The sequence below is a fragment of the Phocoena sinus genome, chromosome 14 (assembly GCF_008692025.1).
Source record: "Phocoena sinus isolate mPhoSin1 chromosome 14, mPhoSin1.pri, whole genome shotgun sequence".
NCBI classification, from domain to species: Eukaryota; Metazoa; Chordata; class Mammalia; order Artiodactyla; family Phocoenidae; genus Phocoena; species Phocoena sinus.
The window spans coordinates 27,442,531-27,461,960 of NC_045776.1; the positions used below are offsets into that span (position 1 = coordinate 27,442,531).

General features: G+C 38.2%; 1 protein-coding gene across 4 annotated transcripts; it reads right to left on the reverse strand.

The window, feature by feature from the left end:
- Positions 1-1,797: 1,797 nt before the first annotated feature.
- HAUS1 (HAUS augmin like complex subunit 1) lies at positions 1,798-17,706 on the reverse strand. 4 transcript variants are annotated; one of them, XR_004345478.1, is made up of 9 exons: positions 17,635-17,692; positions 16,671-16,845; positions 7,342-7,477; positions 5,819-5,953; positions 4,856-4,979; positions 4,398-4,463; positions 3,542-3,613; positions 3,044-3,133; positions 1,798-2,040 (listed from the first exon to the last, which is right to left on the reverse strand). XR_004345478.1 is itself a non-coding variant. In XM_032603355.1 (9 exons), the coding sequence occupies exons 1-9, from the start codon at positions 17,662-17,664 to the stop codon at positions 1,990-1,992; spliced, it is 837 nt and encodes a 278-aa protein (XP_032459246.1). In that variant the 5' UTR covers positions 17,665-17,706; the 3' UTR covers positions 1,798-1,989. The 4 variants fall into 4 exon arrangements, 3 of the variants coding, with proteins under 3 accessions (XP_032459246.1, XP_032459248.1, XP_032459247.1); XM_032603355.1 differs by having other exon boundaries at positions 3,044-3,091; positions 17,635-17,706; XM_032603357.1 differs by having other exon boundaries at positions 3,044-3,091; positions 7,405-7,477; positions 17,635-17,684.
- Between the last annotated feature and the right edge of the window lie 1,724 nt (positions 17,707-19,430).

Sequence of the window (19,430 nt, forward strand, 5' to 3'; positions counted from 1 at the left end):
ACATAAGTTTCAAAAGCTATTTTATCAACTAGCTACTGCAGCTAACAACCAGCCCCAAACTTAAAATAAGCTTCAAACAACAATCATGTATTTCTCATGATTCTAAGGGTTGACTCTGTTGGCTTCTAGCCTGCGTCAGTGTGGTTGATCTCTGCAGTCTGCTAGTGGCTCAAGTGGGGCTGGACAGTATAAGAAGGACTCATTCACATATTTGGCAGTTGGCAGCCTGTTTGGTCTTGGGATGGGAACAGGGCTCAGCTGGAATTACTTGTCTCAGCTCATCCTCCAATAGTCCAGGCTTCTTCACATGATAGTCTCAGAATTCTAGAGCAGTAAGAGAGGGCAAGATCCAATGCAAAACCAGTTTTGTTTTGTTTTTTATTTTATTTATTTGGCTGCATCGGGTCTTAGTTGTGGTGCACAGGCTCTTTGCTGTGGTGTGTGGGCTCCTCTCTAGTTGTGGTGCACAGGCTTAATTGCCCTATGGCATGTGGGATCTTAGTTGCCCGACCAGGGTCCAAATCCGCATCCCCTAATTTGGAAGGTGGTTCTTAAACACTGGACTACCAGGGAAGTCCCACACAACCAGTTTTTAATCCTCTGTTTTTCTAATATTTGCTAGATATAGACTCCACCTCTCAACGGGAGAAGTAGCAAGGTCACAATACAAAGGGTGAGTGCACAGGCATGGGAAGAATTATGGTGGTTATTTCCACAGTCAACCTACCAAGTTACCTTACCAAAAGCACTGCAATTAAGTTAAAAGACAAACGACAAACTTGGAAAATATTTACAATTCAAATATAGCTAACACATCAGGAGCTGTCTTAAACTGTTAAGAAAAAGATCAAACCACCATACCTAAATGGCTAAAGGAAATGGACAGTCTCCAAAAAAGGAAATACAAATGTCTTTAGCCATATATTTGTGGAAAAGGAGAGGAGGGAAATTTTTAAGGTCAATTAGATAATCTTTAAAAAACTAATTGCTTCTTGATTCCATGGTACAAAATTTTTTTTTTTTTTTTTTTTTTTTTTTTGCGGTACGTGGGCCTCCCACTGCCGTAACCTCTCCCGTTGCGGGGCACAGGCTCCGGACGCGCAGGCTCAGCGGCCAAGGCTCACGGGCCCAGCCACTCCGCGGCACGCGGGACCCTCCCGGACCAGGGCACGAACCCGCGTCCCCTGCATCGGCAGGCGGACTCCCAACCACTGCGCCACCAGGGAAGCCCACAAAATTTTTTGAAGTCCAAAAAGCTACATAGTGAAAAATCTCTCTTCTTCTCTACACTACATTTGTCATGGTTTGATTTTATTTATGAAAGACTTTGCCATACAGGAAGTTTTGGTATTTCAAAATTTTCAAACATTTCAATCGTTTTTTTATGGCTCCTGGATTTGTCATAAGTTTCTGACTCTGTGATTATTTAAAAATCAAAACATTAAAACTCCTCCATGATTTCTTTTACTAACTTTTTAAAAAAATATTTAAATCTTTGATCCCTTGAAATTACCCTGATATAAGGGGTGAAGTACAGATCTAGCACCATGTATTGAATTACCTATCTCTCTACTACTGATTTAAAAGGTCATCTTTTTCATAAACCAAATTCCTGCATATATGAACATTTGGAGGTAGGCAGGTAAGCTGATCGGGGGTGTGGGAGAAACATAACTGAAGTTGCAGAACCTTTCCCTTTCACTTAGCTGACCTAGTGAGCGACTGCAGGACAACAGTCACAGTTCACCTAAGAGAACTACTGAAGGACATTTAACCACCAACAGCATAGAAAACCAATGTTTTTTCATATGAAAACTGTATTTGAGCATAAAAATTTAATACACAATCAGAAACCACTATTCTATCAATAATGACATTATTACCTCATCTAAGAACACAGAAATTAAGGTGTAAGGAATGCCATGAGCAAATAATTCTTTAAAGTCCTATTCAGTTTACTGTGTTAAGATGAAATTTATTTGGCTCTGGTCACAGTTCCATCATGTTTACTTTCTTTGTAAGTTCAGCTTCAACAGTATCCTAAAGGAAGAAAGAAACAGCATAAATATTATAAATAAGGACATAAAGAAGGTGCTCTAACTTCTAATGTTATTTAAAATACGGGAAGCAAAAAGGGAAAACACTGAAACAGAAATTTTAAAAAATACCATTACAAAATATTAAATATTCTTTGAGATATTCCCCTTGCTTTTATATCTCCCCACTTCCCACACCCCAAAAGTTTTCAGACTCCTGATGCTATTAAACATTAAAAGGTGGGGGGGGGGGACCTTTAGAGAGGTGAATGACTGCAGTGATACTTGAATAGATTTTTCTGACTTTTACTCCTTAAGCAACATACTTCTGCAATGTCTCTCACATCACTCTTTTCCAATCTCATTGCCACTGTTCTCATTACTTCTCATCTGGCCTAAGCAGGCCAACTAGTTTCTGCAATTTTCTTTTTCCCTCCTCCAATCCACCCTATACACTGATTCCAGAAAAATCTTCTTAAACAACTGGCCTGATCAAAAAGCATAACCTTTATCACATTTTCTTTAGCTTAAAAAACAAGGTAACACAGAACAACTTTCAGTGGTCCCCTACAGCCTCCAAGAACAACCTTCTTTATATTTAAGGTCCTTCATCTCATAAACCAATTGACCTTCTTCAGCCCTATCTTCCACTGCATACTCCTAAGCAGCTGGACTGCTTCACTTGCCAAAGCTTGAAAAAGTCCTCCATTTTTCAGCTCTTATGCTTTTGTTAATTCCTTCTGCCTAGAATATTCTATGTCTCTCAACCCTCCTTTTCCATACAGGAAAATCTATACAAAATTTTAAAAGACCACTATGTATTTTTTATGAAGAAAAAAGATACGTATATGCCAAAAAAGTATTAAAAGATGCATGGTAATGATACACAGCAAGTCTGGGACTGTGGCTCACCTCTGAGTAGAAAGGAAAGAAGGAGGAGAAAGGGAGCTTTAGCTATGTCAGCATTTATTTTTTTAAAATCGGAAGGAAAAAATGGAACTACTTACTAATTCTCGCTTTGCTTCTTCAATTTTCACCTGAGCAAGAGATGGATTCTTTTAAAGGAAAATAAAATAAGGGAGGTTATGTTGCCTCAGCTAGGATGCAAGGGGAAAAAGAATGTAACAATCCTTTTCTAAAGGCAAAAAATGTTGTAGAAAGTATATCCAATGTACATACAATACTAAAATTCAGCACAGACTTTATTTATTTTTTAAATATTTATTTGGCTGCACCGGGTCTTAGTTGTGGCATGTGGGATCTTTAGTTGCAGAATGCGAACTCTTAGTTGAGGCTTGTGGGATCTAGTTCTCTGACCAGGGATCGAACCCGGGCCCCCTGCATTGGGAGCATGGAGTCTTAGCCACTGGACCACCAGGGAAGTCCCTCAGCATAGATTTTAAATCCTTAAACATGGACCCAGTATTTTCATGATCATTTAGTGCCCTTGGGGAAAGGTAGAGAAGAGGAACATTTTTTTTTGTTTGTTTCATAAAAATAATTACCGGCATTAAATCTAAATAGGACTCCAATTTTTTCTTCAAAGGTATAGTCTGTCGTTTTAGTTCTGCCAATTTCTGGGGGTGAAAAAAACACAGAGTAAGAGATATTCACAATGCAACTAACCACTGTCTATTTCTGAAATAAAACATGACAAAGCATTAACATTAGCATAGTTTAAATAATGTATCAAATAAAGAGCTTCAAAGACAAATGGATAACAAATGGAAACAATCCTTAGAAGATGCTATAATAGGAAAGTTATACTCCCATTTATTAAGAATAAGATTTAAGTATGCTGCCTAGGAATACAAAACAATGTAATTAAGAGGAATCAGAACATCAGGGAATAATTAAGAGTCTCAAATACATACTTATGAATTGCCAATTTTAAATTCCAAAAATCAAACTACAAAAAAGTCTTAAGAAAAAAAAGTAAAACAAAACCTTTCATTTCTCCCTCTTCCCATGAAAGATAAAACCCTTATACAATCTAAAACCCCAGAATTGCATTCTACAGGAGTATGGGACCTGTGTTTTACTGAAAGAGAATAAAGAGGAGGACCTAGGTGGTTAGCACATAGTCCCTCGATACATTCATTCAATAAATAAATCAATAACATATAACTGACTCCAGCAAAGAGTTTCTAGCATATAGTAATAAATAAAGGAAACCAAACAAATGGAAGAAGATATATAAACAAGTAATAAAGATATAAATACTGGTGAACATAAAGTACAGCGGTAAAGGAAAATAAATCAGGTCAATAGTGAATAAAGCTCTATAAAAAGAAACAAATGGAAAAGTAGATTGTGCACTAACATTTTAAAGAAAGTTAAGTTGGGTTAAAGTAAGCGTACCTCTGAAAGTGCTACCAGTGACTGATGAGACAGAGAAGCATCCATTCCTCTGGCTGAAAGTTGCTCCTACAATTACAAAAAAAGGGAGTTCAGTTTAAAAAATTATTTTGCAAGTGACCCTCATGAAATATTTTCAATATATAACACAGTAAAGAGAAGTTATAAATCATAGATGAAGGACTACACCTGCTCCTAAGCACTTTTATGTTGCATGAGAGGCATTTCAGACAGATTTGTGACGAGATGGGGGCAGTGCTTAAGAGCCTGAGCTTCTGGGCCTGGCAGCCTGCATCTGAATTGGATCTGCTGTTAAGTAGCTGTGTAACCTTGGGTAAGTTACCCGCCTTCAACGCAGTTCCCTGGTCGTAAAAAGGGAATAACAATACTGCCTATTTCTGAGGATGAAAGTTGAAAATAAGTCTGAAGCGAGCTAAATATATTCAGTCCTTCATACAAACCTCTGCAGCTCTAATTCCAGACCTGAACTCCTCTGACTTGGCTTTTAGGAAGTCCATGTTCTGAAGACGACTGTCAACTTTGGCCCTTTCCGTAGACAGATGCAACTCTGCCTTCTTAAGATCCCTTTAAAAAATGAAGTTGAGAACATTTTCTTCTCAGTGAAATTATTATAAAAAGGAAGCTCTACCACTTTTTCGATTCAACTCTGGATTAGTCAAGAGTATCAAGAGGAGATAACAAACTTGCTGGATTTTCTACCATAAATTTTATATCCCAGACTGGCTACCAAGCACCCTTCTAGGTCATCTTTCCCTCCATGTTGCCATCTGGGATTTTCCTCAAGGAATACTAAATAATTTTAAGATTAATTTATGCCAATTATTCTTGGAGAAAGTAGATCTGCTGCTCAAAAAAGTGACTTAACAGATCCTAAAGTTAATTTGAATTATGGAGGTCCCAAAGGCCTCTCTCCTAAATGTGACATGACACAGTGCTTTGCATATACATAGTCAATATTTGTTGGATAAATTTACACACCAGTAAATTACTTGTGCATACACATACTCCTGATCCCCAGCATCTAATCTCTGGGGCTACAGGGACCTAAAGAAGGTCCAAAGCATCAAGAGGGATACCAGAGCTCTATTAAGAAAGGGCAACAAAATATAACATGACTTTAAGTTGCACCATAGTTTATAAGTAAAAAAAAAAATTCACATACATTTTGAAAATTATTAACAGGTTATTTGTAAAACAGAGAGAAAAAAGAAACTATATAAAGTAAAAGGTAAAAATATGTACTCAACCACTCCTACCTTCACCCAAGTCATTTTCTACTTAAAAAAACATTTTATCTTCCCATTTCCTAATGTGTTGTTTTAAATCATATCTATGGCCCAAACTAATGTCCTGTTACTGCCTTTATAATAAAAATTGTCACCACTTCCAACTCAATTACTTACTCTTGTAGACATTTTTCTAATACTAAAGTTGCAGTTAGATTTTTCTCAAGTTTTGCCAATTCAAGCTTGATTTCTTCGTTTTTGGATTTGGTGCAAAAAAGATCAGAGGTCAAATCATTCACTGCAGGGATAAAACTAAAAGAAGAATCTAGTCACGTAAATGGACATTAAGGACAATAATTACAATTATTCCTCATTTCTAAAACTGATTTTATTTCTATGTGGATTCTTCTTTAACCATGCTGTTTCATACCTCTATACTATTTTACACGCTGTTCTCACTGTCTGGAATAACCTTCTTCAGCTGGCAAATTTCCATTTGTCCTTCAAAACTCAAATAAGATTTACTCCCATTCTGGAATTCACTACTCCTTCCTCTGTGCTTCCTAGCTACAGCTTTACATTACTGTAGTATTGCAGCTGTCATACTCTGTTATAATTTTACATGTCCATCTCCGTTAATTTACCATGAGCAGAGACTGTACTTGCTGGCACTCATTTTTCTATTCATTTCTGCTTCCCCAGTGCCTATATGTATAGCTATACATATATATATATATATATACACACACACACACACACACAAACATATATATATACACACACACACACACACACACACACACACATATATAGGGAGGGAGGAAGGGAGAGGGAGACAGGTAGTTACATAAAGAGTTACATAGATTATATGCCTAGGATATAATTAGTATTTGGTGAATTGACTTAATTGACTGCTGAATTGACTTAATTCAAGTCTAGATTTCTGCTGCCATACGGCCCACATGATCTTATATCTAAAACTCTACTATTTAAGTGTGTGTATATATATATTTATTTATATATTTATATATATTTATATATATATTTATTTGTATATATTCCAAGCTCTTATATTAGCAGTTAAGCAGAATGGCCATACAATTCTCTGATTATAAGTTGTAGTAGTAGTCCTAGCTAAGAGGCAGCCAACAGTGATAGTCCTATGGACTTTTGAGTCAGACCAGGTTTGAATCCCAACCCTGCCATTTACTAGCTCAGAGAAATTATTTAACTCACCTCTCCTGAGCTTCAGTTTCCTCTTAAGGTTGTTAGAAGGATAATGTCATTATATAGGTGAAATGCCTGTCACAAAGAACTGAAGGTCTTTAACCTACTCTATCCAATAGGGTAGGGACATAACCAAAAATCACTACTCTATGCTCAACAGATGATGTAGCCTACTGCTCTTTGTACTGTTTATAGGGAATGATGTGATACCTAATCCCTTTTCAAATATACAAGAGAACCAGCCTTCACAAACCTAATCCTGAAAGAAGAAAACACTAAAATTTAACCAATACCAAGTTTATCTGAAGTAATTATACATACTCACTAGCAATGATAAGGAGTTAACTAAATTCAGTTATTTCTGCATACACTGCTAATTTCCTATACAGAATTACCCTGAGAAACAAAAGCTCCTTAGGTCAAGACCTTACAGTGTATATGACTGCAGAAATTAAAATTGTCACAAGAGTTACCTAGCTAGTGAGGTATCCTTTGTTTCAAGGGCCACAGCACTGTCAACCAAAGCATTCAGATACCTGGAACCAGTGCTAGAGAGATTGGCAGGGGAAAAATTCACACTCTCCAGGAGAAGGTCTTGAAGATGCTTAGCTGAAAAGATGTAAGAGTTTTATGGTGACTAAGATCTTTGTTTTGCTTTAATTTTTAACAGCTTTATTGTAATCTTTCACATAACATACAATCCACTCACCTAAAGTATTTTAGAACATTTTCATCACCCCAAAAAGAAATCCCACAATCCTCAGTCATTATTTTCCAGCTACCCAACCCATGAAGCCCTAGCAACCACTAACCTACATTCTGTCTCTATTCATTTGCCTAATTTGGACATTTCATATAAATGGTATCATATAATATGTGATCCTCTGTGACTGGTTTCTCTGACTTAGCATAACGGCTTCAAGGTTCATCCGTTCTGTATCAGGTATCAGTCAGTACTTCATCCCTTTTTATGGAAGAATAATATTCCATTGTATAGATTTACCATGTTTTATTTATCCATTCATCCATTGATGAACATTTGGATTGCTCCCACATTTTGGCTATTATGAATAATGCTGCTATAAACACTCACGTACGGGTTTTTACATAAACATATGTTTCCATTTCTCTTGGGTATATAACTAGAAGTGGAACTGCTGGTCATATGGTAACTCTATGTTTAACTATTTGAAGAACTACTAGACTGTTTTCCAAAGCTACTGATTTTTACATTCCTGCCAGAAATGTACGAAGGTTCCAATTTCTCCACAATGTCTTCTTCAACAGCTGTATTATTTATTTTTTTTGCACAGTGATCATTCATAGAACTGAATAATGATTGATAAAATGATAATCCAAGACCTTGTCTTTTTGATTATAGCCATCCTTGTAGGTGTGAAGTGGAATGTGGTTTTGATTTGCATTTCCCTGATGGCTAATGATGCTGTGCTTTCTGGCCATTTGTATATCTTCTTGGGAGAAATGTATATTCATATCCCTTAACCTTTCTTTTTGGCCGCAGCTTATGGGATCCTAGTTCCTTGACCAGGGATAGAACCTGGGCCCCTGCAGTGGAAGCGTGGGGTCCTAACCACTGGACTGTCAGGGAATTCCCTCCCTTATCCATTTTTAACTGGGTTGGTTCTTTATTATTCAGTTATAAGAATTCTTCATTTATTGTAGATATAAGTCCCTTATCAGATATACAATTTGCAAATATTTGCAGCCCACTCTGTGGGCTGTCTTTTCATCTACTTGACGGTATCCTTTGAGGACAAAAGTTTTTAATTCTGATGATGTCCAATTTACCTACTTTTCTTTTGTTGCTTGTGTTTTTGGTATCATAGCTAAGAAACCATTGCCAAATCCAAAGTTATGAAGATATACACATATGCTGTCTTCTGAGTTTTAGATTCAGCTCTTACTTTTAGGTTTTTCATTATTTTGAGTTAATTCTTATATATGTTATGAGGCAGGGTCCAATTTCATTCTTGTACATGTGGATATCCACCTATCCCAGCACTGTTCACTGAAAAGGCTATTCTTTCCTCCATTAAATTGTCTTGTCATCTTTGCCAAAAATCAATCCACCAGGAGTCTGACTTCCAACATAACAGTGTGAGGAGGTCTGCTCACCTACCCTCCAGTGAAACTGGTGAAAATTGTAAACAAAAACCCAAAAAGTAAAACAAAGATGCCCCCCAAAACAAAACACAACCATTTAAAGCTTCTGGAAATGCTCCTAAGGACAAACAGCAAATGAAGACACATCTGTTCAAGAAAATCTATTAAAATTCAGTGAGGGGGCTTCCCTGGTGGCATAGTGGTTAAGAATTTGCCTGCAAATGCAGGGGACACAGGTTCGAGCCCTGGTCCAGGAAGATCCCACATGCCACGGAGCAACTAAGCTCGTGTGCCACAACTACTGAGCCTGCACTCTAGAGCCTGCGAGCCACAACTACTGAGCCCGTGTGCCACAACTACTGAAGCCTGCACGCGTAGTGCCCATGCTCCGCAACAAGAGAAGCCACCGCAATGAGAAGCCCGTGCACTGCAACGAAGACTAGCCCCTGCTCACCGCAACTAGAGAAAGTCCGTGAGCAGCAACAAAGACCCAACACAGCCAAAAATAAATAAATAAATAAATTTATTAAAAAAAAGACAAGGAGAAAATCTTGAAAACAGCAAAAGAAAAATGACATACTAGGAAACTTCAGTAAGATTAACAGTCAACTTCTTGACAGAAACAACGGAGACTAAACGGCAACAGGATAACATATTCAAAGTGCTCAAAGAGCAAACTGTCAAGCAAGAATCCTACAGGTAGCAAAGCTTTCTTTCAAAAATAAATGTAAAATGAAGACTCCCAGATAGACAAAAACTGAGAGAATTTCATTGTCACTGGACCCAACTTATAAGAAATATTAAAGGAAGTTCTGCAGGCTTAAAGCAAGTGACCCCAAACAGTAATTCAAATGCGCACAAAAATCAATGAATTATCAGTAAAGGTAAATGCAGAATTATAAAGAGCATAAATGCATTTTTTTCTTCGTTTTTCTCTTAACTGACTTAAAAAGCAATTGGATAAAATAATATTTATATAAGGTATTGTTGGGTTATAGAAATGTATCAGCACAAAGGATGTGGTGGTAGTAAAGGTGTAAAGGGCTAAGGAAATGACTACAGATGGTTAAGTAATAATATAACAGCACACTGTTAAGTCCATAATATTATTAGATGTAATATGTGTAACAATAATACCACAAAAGCGGGGAAAAGAGGAATAGAGCTACATAGGAGCAACATTTCTCTATCTCACTGGAATTAAGCTAGTACAAATATGAAGCTGAGCCGGTAAGATTTATTTGCAAACCTCAGAACAACACTAAAAAGAACTGAAAAGAAAGAACTAAAAAATCACTTTAGAAATTTAAATGTTACATTAGAAAATATTAACTTAATGCAAAAGAAAGCGATAAGGGAAAAACAGCGAAACAAAAAAAGATGTAATATATAGAAAATGAAAAGTAAATTGGCAGATATAAATACAACTATATCAATAATAACATTAAATGGGAATGCATTAAACAATCCAACCCAAAGGCAGAGATTATAAGACTGAAAAAAACAACAGGATCCCACTACATGCTGTCTATAGGAGACACACTTCACATTCAAAGATACAAATTCAGGCATAACTCAGAGATACTGGGGTTCCAGAACACTGCAATAAAGCAAATATTGCAATAAAGAGGGTCATGTGAATTTTTTGGTTTCCCAGAACATATAAAAGTTATGTTCATATTATACTGTAGTCTATTAAGTGTGCAATAGCATTATGCCTAAAAAAACAATGCACATACCTTAATTTAAAAATACCTTATTGCTAAAAAATGATAACCACATCTGAATCTTCAGTGAGTCATAATCTTTTTGCTGGTGGAGGGTCTTGCCTCGATGTTGATGGCTGCTGACTGATCAAGGTGATGGTTGCTGAAGGCTGGGCAATTCTGTGGCAATTTCTTAAAATAGGACAACAGAGTTTGCCACATTGATTTGACTTTTCCTTTCACAGATGATTTCCCTGTAGCATGCAATGCTGTTTGACAGCATTCTACCCAAGAACTTCTTTCAAAACTGGACTCAATCCTCTGAAACCCTGCCACTGCTTTAATCAAGTAAGTTATGTAATATACTAAATCCTTTGTTGTCATTTCAACGATCGTCACAGCATCTTCACCAGAGTAGATTCCTTCTCAAGAAACCACTTTCTTAGCTCATCCATCAGAAGCAACTCCTCACCCATGAAAGTCTTATCATGAGATGGCAGCAACTCAGTCACATCTTTAGGCTGCACTTCTAAGTCTAGTTCTCTTGCTATTTCCACCACACCTGCAGTTACTTCCTCCACTGGAGTCTTGAACCCCTCAAAGTCATCCACGAGGGCTGGAATCAACTTCTTCCAAACTCCTGCTAATGCTGATATTTTCACCTCTTCTCACGAATCACGAATGTTTTCAGTGGCATCTAGAATGGTGAATTCTTTCCAGAGGTTTTCAATTTACTTTGCCCAGATCCATTAGAGGAATCACTATCTATGCCAGCTATAGCCTTATGAAATGTATTTATTAAAGAATGACTTGAAAGTGGAAATGACTCACTGGAGTAGCACTTTTAATATCCTTCAAGAACTTTTCTTTTGCATTCACAACTTGGCTAACTGTCTGGCATAAGAGCCCTAGCTTTCAGCCTTGTCTTAGTTTCCAACATGCCTTCCTCACTAAGCTTCATCATTTCTAGCTTTTGATTTAAAGTGAGAGGCATGTGACTTCCTTTCACCTGAACACTTAGAGGCCACTGTAGCGTTATTAATAGGAATATTTTCAATTTGTTATGTTTCAGGGAATATGGAGGCCCAAGGAGAGGGAGAGAGAAATGAAAAAGTCTGAAATATTGTGAGAATTACCAAAATGTAAGAGATACGAAGTGAGCAAATGCTATTGGAAAAATGATAGATTTGCTCAACACAGGGCTGCCACAAAACTTCAATTTGTAAAAAAAGACCCCTCAATATCTGTGAAGTGCAATAGAGCAACGTGCAATGAAAATAAAGGATGGAAAAAGATATATAATGCGAACAGCAACCACAAGAAAGCTGAAGTGGCTATACTAATATCAGATAAAATAGACTTTTTAACAAAAAATGTTACTAGAGATAAACAGGGACATTTTATAATGATAATACCGTCATATAATACAAAGTATTCCCCCATTACAATGGAATGAAATTAGAAATTAGAAAGAAATTTGGGAAACTCATAAATATGTGGAATTAAACAACATACTCCCAATAACCAATGGGTCAAAAAGAAATCAACTCCTTTGAGGTGAATGAAAATGAAGACATAACATACCAAAACTTAGGGGATGCACCTAAACCAGTGCTTAGAGGGAAATTTATACTTGTAAATTCCTATGTTAAAAAAGAAGAAAGATTTCAAATCAATAGCCTAAGCTTAAAACATTTAAAAAAGAAGAGCAGACTAAACCTAAAGCAAGCCAAATGAAAGAAATAATAAAGAACAGAGTGAAAGTTAATAATATAGATTAAAAAAGAAGAAAAAAATCATTAAAACCAAAGGCTAGTTCTTTAAAAAGCTCAACATAATTGAAAAACCTTCACCTAGATTTAAAAACAAAATTGTTTTTTGTATTGGAATATAGTTGATTAACAATGTTGTGTTAGTTTCAGATGTACAGCAAAGTGATTCAGTTATATATGTAGAGTACCTATTCTTTTTCAAATTCTTTTCCCATTTAGGTTATTACAGAATATTGAGCAGAGGGACTTCCCTGATGGCACAGTGGTTAAGACTCCACGCTCCCAATGAGGGGGCCGGGGTTCGATCCCTGACTGGGGAACTACATCCTACATGCATGCTGCAACTAAGAGTTTGCATGCCACAACTAAGGAGCCGGCAAGTTGCAACTAAGGAGCCCACAAGCTGCAACTAAGGAGCCTGCCTGCTGCAACTAAGACTCAACATGACCAAATAAATAAATAAATATTAAAAAAAATAAAACAATGGCAATAAAATAAACTATAAAGCACACCACTATGAATATCAGGTGACTGTCATTTCCTTAAATATATATATATATATTGAGCAGACTTTCCTGTGCTATAACCTTCACCTAGATTGACTAAGAAGAAAAAAGACTCAAATTACTAGCATCAGAAGACAGTACATTCCACTGATCTACCTACTTAATAAAAAGGATTATAAAGGAATACTATGAACAATTGTACCCAGAAATTTAGATAACTTAGATGAAATGGACAAATTCCAAAAAGGACACTAACTACTGAATCTAATTCAAGAACAAGTAGATAATCTAATAGACCTACAGTAAGCAAAGAGACTGAATTAGTAATCAAAATTTACCCACAAAGAAAAGCTCAGGTCCAGATGGTTTTACCATTGAGTTCTATAGATTACATAAAGAATTAATACCAATTCTTCATCAACTATTCCAAAAAATAGGAAGGAGGGAATACTTCTCAACTGTTTCTGTGAGGCCAATATTATCCTGACACTAAAACCAGAAAAAGACATATTAAAAGGAAAGAAAACTACGGACCACTATCTCTTATAAATATGGATGCAAAAATTCTCAACAAAATACTAGCAATTGAATCCAGCAACCTATTAAAAAATTATACACCATGAGGACGTGGATTTATCTTATGGATAAATGTTGGATTAACGTCTGAAAGCCAATTCATGTAACACATCATATCGACAGAATAAAAAACTAAAGTCATATGATCATCTCAATAGACAGAAAAAGCATCTGACAAAATCCAGCACCCTTTCATGATATGGACACTCAACAAAGTAGGAATAGAAAGAAACTTCCTCAACCGTAAAAAGGGCATCTACAAAAAACCCACAACTCACACTGCGCTCAACAGTAAAGACTAGATGCTTTCCCTCTAAGATGAGGAACAAGATAAGGATGTCTACTCTAATAGATGTGTACATCTATTCAACATTTTATTGGAGGTTCTAGCTAGGGAAATTTCTTTTAATTTTCCTCCTCAACTGAAGAATTGGCAGTATAAAGAATGAATGTTTTCAATAGTTTCATCTGTATTTGTCACGATTAAAAAGTCTTCATATAGGGCTTCCCTGGTGGCGCAGTGGTTGAGAGTCCGCTTGCCGATGCAGGGGACACGGGTTTGTGACCCGGTCCGGGAAGATCCCACATGCCGCGGAGCGGCTGGGCCCGTGAGCCATGGCCGCTGAGCCTGTGCGTCCGGAGCCTGTGCTCCGCAACGGGAGAGGCCACAACAGTGAGAGGCCCGCGTAACGGGAAAAAAAAAAAAAGTCTTCATACAAAACTTTTACATCCTTTCCCAATTCCTGAAAATACTTCCAAAATGTTCCAATCTTACGTGCTGCAAAGAACTGTACTGTGCAGAAATAAAAACTAAATCAAAGAAATGATCTTTTGCTCAAAAGTCATTCAAGTCCTGGGGGCTATATAGTATCACTACTCAAAATTTAGAAACTCTGGAAGCAGGAGTTCCTTAACAGTGTATATGAATCTGTATTTGTTACAAGGTTCCATAAATTTTCTGTTCTCTGCTTGACAGCTTTCCTGTCTAAAAGGAGGAAAAACTTAGCGAAGAGGAGTAACAATTAAAGTACATGGTGGGGGATACTTCCCTGGTGGCGCAGTGGTTAAGAATCCGCCTGCCAATGCAGGGGACACGGGTTCAATCCCTGGTCCAGGAAGGTCCCACATGCCTCAGAGCAACTAAGCCCGTGCGCCACAACTACTGAGCCTGTGCTCCGTGAGCCACAACTACTGAAGCCTGCATGCCACAACTACTAAAGCCTGTGTGCCTAGAGGCCGTGCTCCTCAACAAGAGAAGTCACCGCAATGAGAGGCCCACACACCGCAACGAAGAGTAGCCCCCGCTTGCCGTAACTAGAGAAAGCCGGCACTCAGCAACAAACATCCAACGCAGCCAAAAATAAAAAAAATTTTTTTAAATAATAAAAATAATCTTAATACCTTAAAAAAATGAAAAAATAAAGTACATGGGGGGTTGGACTTCCCTGGTGGCACAGTGGTTAAGAATCCTCCCACCAATGCAGGGGACACAGGTTTGAGCCCTGGCCCAGGAAGATCAACATACCGTGGAGCAACTAAGCCCGTGTGCCACAACTACTGAGGCTGTGCTCTAGGGCCCGCCAGCCACAAATACTGAGCCTGTGCTCGGAGCCGCTTGTTGCTCCGCAATAAGAGAAGCCACAGCAATGAGAAACCCACACACTGCAACGAAGAATAGCCCCCGCTCGACGCAACTAGAGAAAGCCTACTCGCAGCAACGAAGACCCAACGCAGCCAAAAATAAGTAAATTAATTAATTAAAAAAAAATAAAGTACATGGGGACTTCTCTAGTGGTCCAGTGGGTAAGAATCTGCGCTCCCAATGCAGGGGGCCCAGGTTCGATCCCTGGTCAAGGAACTAGATCCCACATGCGTGCGACAACTAAGAGTATGTCGCAACTAAGAAGTCCGCATTCCGCAACTAAGAGCCCACATGCCACAACTAAGACCCATCGCAGCCTAAATAAATAAATATTTTAAGAAAAAAATAAAGTACATGAAGTGTAGAGTTAAGATATCAATGGTGGCAGGGCTCTTCTGGATACTTTAGTACAGAAAATTGTGTCAAAATTTTGTATGCATTACTAGAAACATTTGCTACTTAATATATGCCACCATAAAAAGTACTCAAGGAAAAAAAAAAGTACTCAAGGACAGCCATGAATAATCTTACTTTTAAAATCATTTGAATTTTCATTACATAATAGTATAGACAAAAAGAAAGCTCTTGCAAAATAAGATTTTTCTGGACTCAAAGCCCCTTTCTCCATACTTTATTTTAATAACTACTAAAATAAAATCATTTAAAATTTAAACAAGTTTAAAGGCATACGGGAGAGTATGACTACAAAGGAGCATCACAGGGGAGGTGTTTGGGGGTGACAGAACTGTTCTGCATCTTAGCCGTGGGGGTGGTTCTCAGAATCCATGTGTGTTAAAACAGTACACCAAACAAAAAGTCACTTTACTGCATATTAATGTTTTAAAAGAAAACTGGAAAAAAGCACATATGCAATAGATTTACAATATAAATTGCTCTACATTCAAAACAACATATGTAACATATGCCATACACCTGCTTAAGTGTAGGCAAACGTAGATCTCACTTCTTTCCTCTTTTGTATATTCCCAATCATTTTGTGGTTTGTGTTATAAAGACAATGGATGTGTTGAATACACTTTTTTAAACTACATATGCACAGCAGAAAATTCTCATGCAGTCCCATGAATACATGGAAACAGAGTGATTTGTTCAAGTCACAGTTCATGGATGCCACCTCAGGTGTCATGATGGCTCATTATAACTAAAGCATGGAGACTGGAAAGAGACCAAAAGATATGTAAGTGAAAAACCACAGGTATCGTATATGTCAGGCTAATAAGTTTAGACTCTTATCTTTTAGGGGTTACTGTTTCACCATCAGAGTATCAATAAAATATATACTATAATGAAATTTATGATAGTTACTATAACAACACAGTGTAAGACAAATCTGGGTAAAATAAAGAAGCAAAACTGGCAAGTAGTCTACACTAAATCAATCTTGTATACTTCAGTGTTAAACAATTTGGTTACCTCTAGTTATTATCTCATTCAACACTCTGGAATTAATCTCACCTTCTGATTCATATTCTCTTGCTTTTTGTTTCAAGTCCTCTATTACCAGGTAGACATCCCTGTCCCGGACCCTGTTGCGTTCTGAAAGGTGATGCAAAATCTGTGTTGTCCGCGGATTCACCTCATATTGTGGAATGGGATGATCTCCAAATATTTTTTTCAACCAGGCAGCAACCTAACCATTACAAGGGATACAAATTTTGTAAGCCTTGTTTTTTGCAATAGCACGAAGAAAATATGGCCAAGACGTGATGAGTAGCAAAGGAAATGCTTTCCATGAATATTCTGGCATCCTACTTACTTCACATCCTAATTTGTCTTTAGGGAGAGAGATATCAGATGTCAGGAAATAAAAAGTGAGCAAGCACAATAAATAAAACTACCAGAAAACAATCTATCCTTTCTCAAAGCTACGAAAGCAGTATAGGCTAATATGTTACATCACTCGAATAACTTTAAAGCTCAATATGCAGGTGCTAAGGCATTATTACAGTTGCAAAGTCTGAAAAAAGGGTGGTCCTCAACACACCACAAGACTCGCAATGCCAGGAAACTCCTAGAGCTGGGATGCGAGACACTGAAGCAGGTCTGGTGTGAAAATTCTGGTAGGAAGCAGCAGTGGACGGCTAGGCTTGGCTGGAAGTTGACTTTGGGTTCAGAAGTCCCCCTCCAGTCTCCAGGGGTAGGTTTCGTACCAGGGGGCTCTCCTCAAACCCTCTCCAAGCCCGAATCCTGGCAGGGAAGGCCGGGAAGGAAGGGAAACTCCCTTTCCAAGGGTGGGGGTGGGGGGCGATGGTCTAAGGAGGGTGGGGCGGGGAGGCTCACAGATCTTGAAGGCGGGGCTAGATATGGACCAGCAGAGGAACAAAGTAAAAGTGGCGTGCCCAGGAGATCCGCCAGCAGGGTGGGTGTATCAAAGACGCGGTTTCTGGGATGCCGCAAAGCCCCGCTCCCGCGCCATCACCTGCGCCTCTTTCTCCTCCAGCGCTTCCATAGCCGTCACTCCCGCCACTTCTCGAGCAGCTTCTCGCGGGACAAGGGCCCCGCTTGCTCTGACAACTCCGCCCGCACACCGTTGGGCACGCCCCCTTTGGGGCCCAGGATTTCTGGGAGTTGTAGTTTTTACTAGGACTCCAGGCGCTGAGCCCTTGGACTAGGCTGGTCCAAGGCTTCAGCACTGCAAGGCTCTCCTCCGTTACCACCTCGCAGCTCTCTGCGCTCTCCATGGTATCACCTCCAGGACGAGAACTAAAGCTGCCTAGAGCCAGGCTGTTTTTTCTTTCTAAATGTGCTGGAGACTGTTTTAAAACGGCATACAACTGCTGGCACTGGCACTGCCACTCAGCCATTCTTGCATTCATTTCTTGCATTTCCTAAAGTTCTCTCCTTCCATCACTCTGTAGTTAACGCCATGAGAGGTTCTTTATATTTCTACGGGAATGTATAGTTTTCTGTGTTTTCCTATTTTTGTTTCATTCTCACAGGAATCCTGTAAAATAGATGGACACACATTATTTTACCTATTTTCACATTAAAACCACACACTCGGAGTATATGACTTGACCAAGATGAGGTGGTAGAGCTGGAATCTGACCACAGTGTTCTGACTCCTATTGGGTGTTTCAGTCTCCTCAGGTTATACCATGCTGCTGTCCACAACCTCCTGTAGTATACTGTTACATTAGGAAACGTAGACCATGTACTTAACTTTCTGTGATATGTAGTTTAACATCAAATTGTGGATAACTTAGCACCAAATATCTTTTTCCTAAGTCATATGCCTATTTTAAATGATTAAACTTTTCAACGAAATTCAGCTAACTAGCCAGCACCATACTGTATGGCTTTCTTATTCTTTTTTTGTTTGTTTTGGTTAAATATGTATCTGCTCATTAACTAAATTCCAGATAAGTGGTGGGGAAAGTTATCTTTTTGCCCTTTGTCCACTTTCATCACTACAAGTTTTACAAAATATTCCTGAACTTTGTTTTTACAAACCAAAATTTTACCTGTTCCTACACCTAATTTCCAGGAGGACTGTCGTATGTATCCATGGCTCATCTTGAAAAGAAAGTAGAATATTGGAGAAAGGGATTGATGGCCATATAGTATTTCCAAGCTGTTTTAGGAGATGACTGTTATAACCCATATTCATATGCCCCACCCAAATTAAGGTTTTGTGTAAACCAGGATTTGGTGGATGAAGCTGAAATATCCTTCTTAGTACAGCCGCAAGTGAAGGCAACGTTAATAGTCTCCACTATCACAAAATACCCAACATCCCCCCACCCCCGCCAAATTCTCTACATATCACAAAAATCTCAATATCACCAAAAAATCTGTAGGAGGAACAAAAGTTCCGCCCTGATTTCATTGGGTTGGTATAGAAAGTTATTTTCATCATTTCCCTTTTACTTCAAATGAAAAAGTGAAGTCCCTACTGTCATGAAACTAGTTGCTTGTAGAGGAAAAATTGAGCCCTAGCCCACTCTCGAATGAGACTTTTGATTCTGGACCATTCTTCTCAGGATTGGCAACCACTCTATTTGAATTTGTGCTTGTTATACTTTTTTTTTAAAACCTATTTCCTTTTATTTATTTATCTTAATTAATTTTTGGCTGCGTTGGATCATCGTTGCTGCAGGCGGGCTTTCTTTGGTTCAGGTGAGTGGGGGCTACTCTTTATTGTCGAGTGCGGGTTTCTCACTGCAGTAGTTTCTGTTGTTGTGGAGCACGGGCTCTAGGCACATGGGCTTCAGT

Coding starts and splice junctions, on each gene's coding strand:
- HAUS1 (XM_032603355.1), bottom strand. CDS start 17,664: ATGGAAGCGCTGGAGGAGAAAGAGGCGCAG. Junction 3,614..4,397: donor CACTGGTAGCACTTTCAGAG/GTACGCTTACTT, acceptor TTTCACCCCCAG/AAATTGGCAGAACTAAAACG. Junction 3,092..3,541: donor CCTATTTAGATTTAATGCCG/GTAATTATTTTT, acceptor TTCCTTTAAAAG/AATCCATCTCTTGCTCAGGT.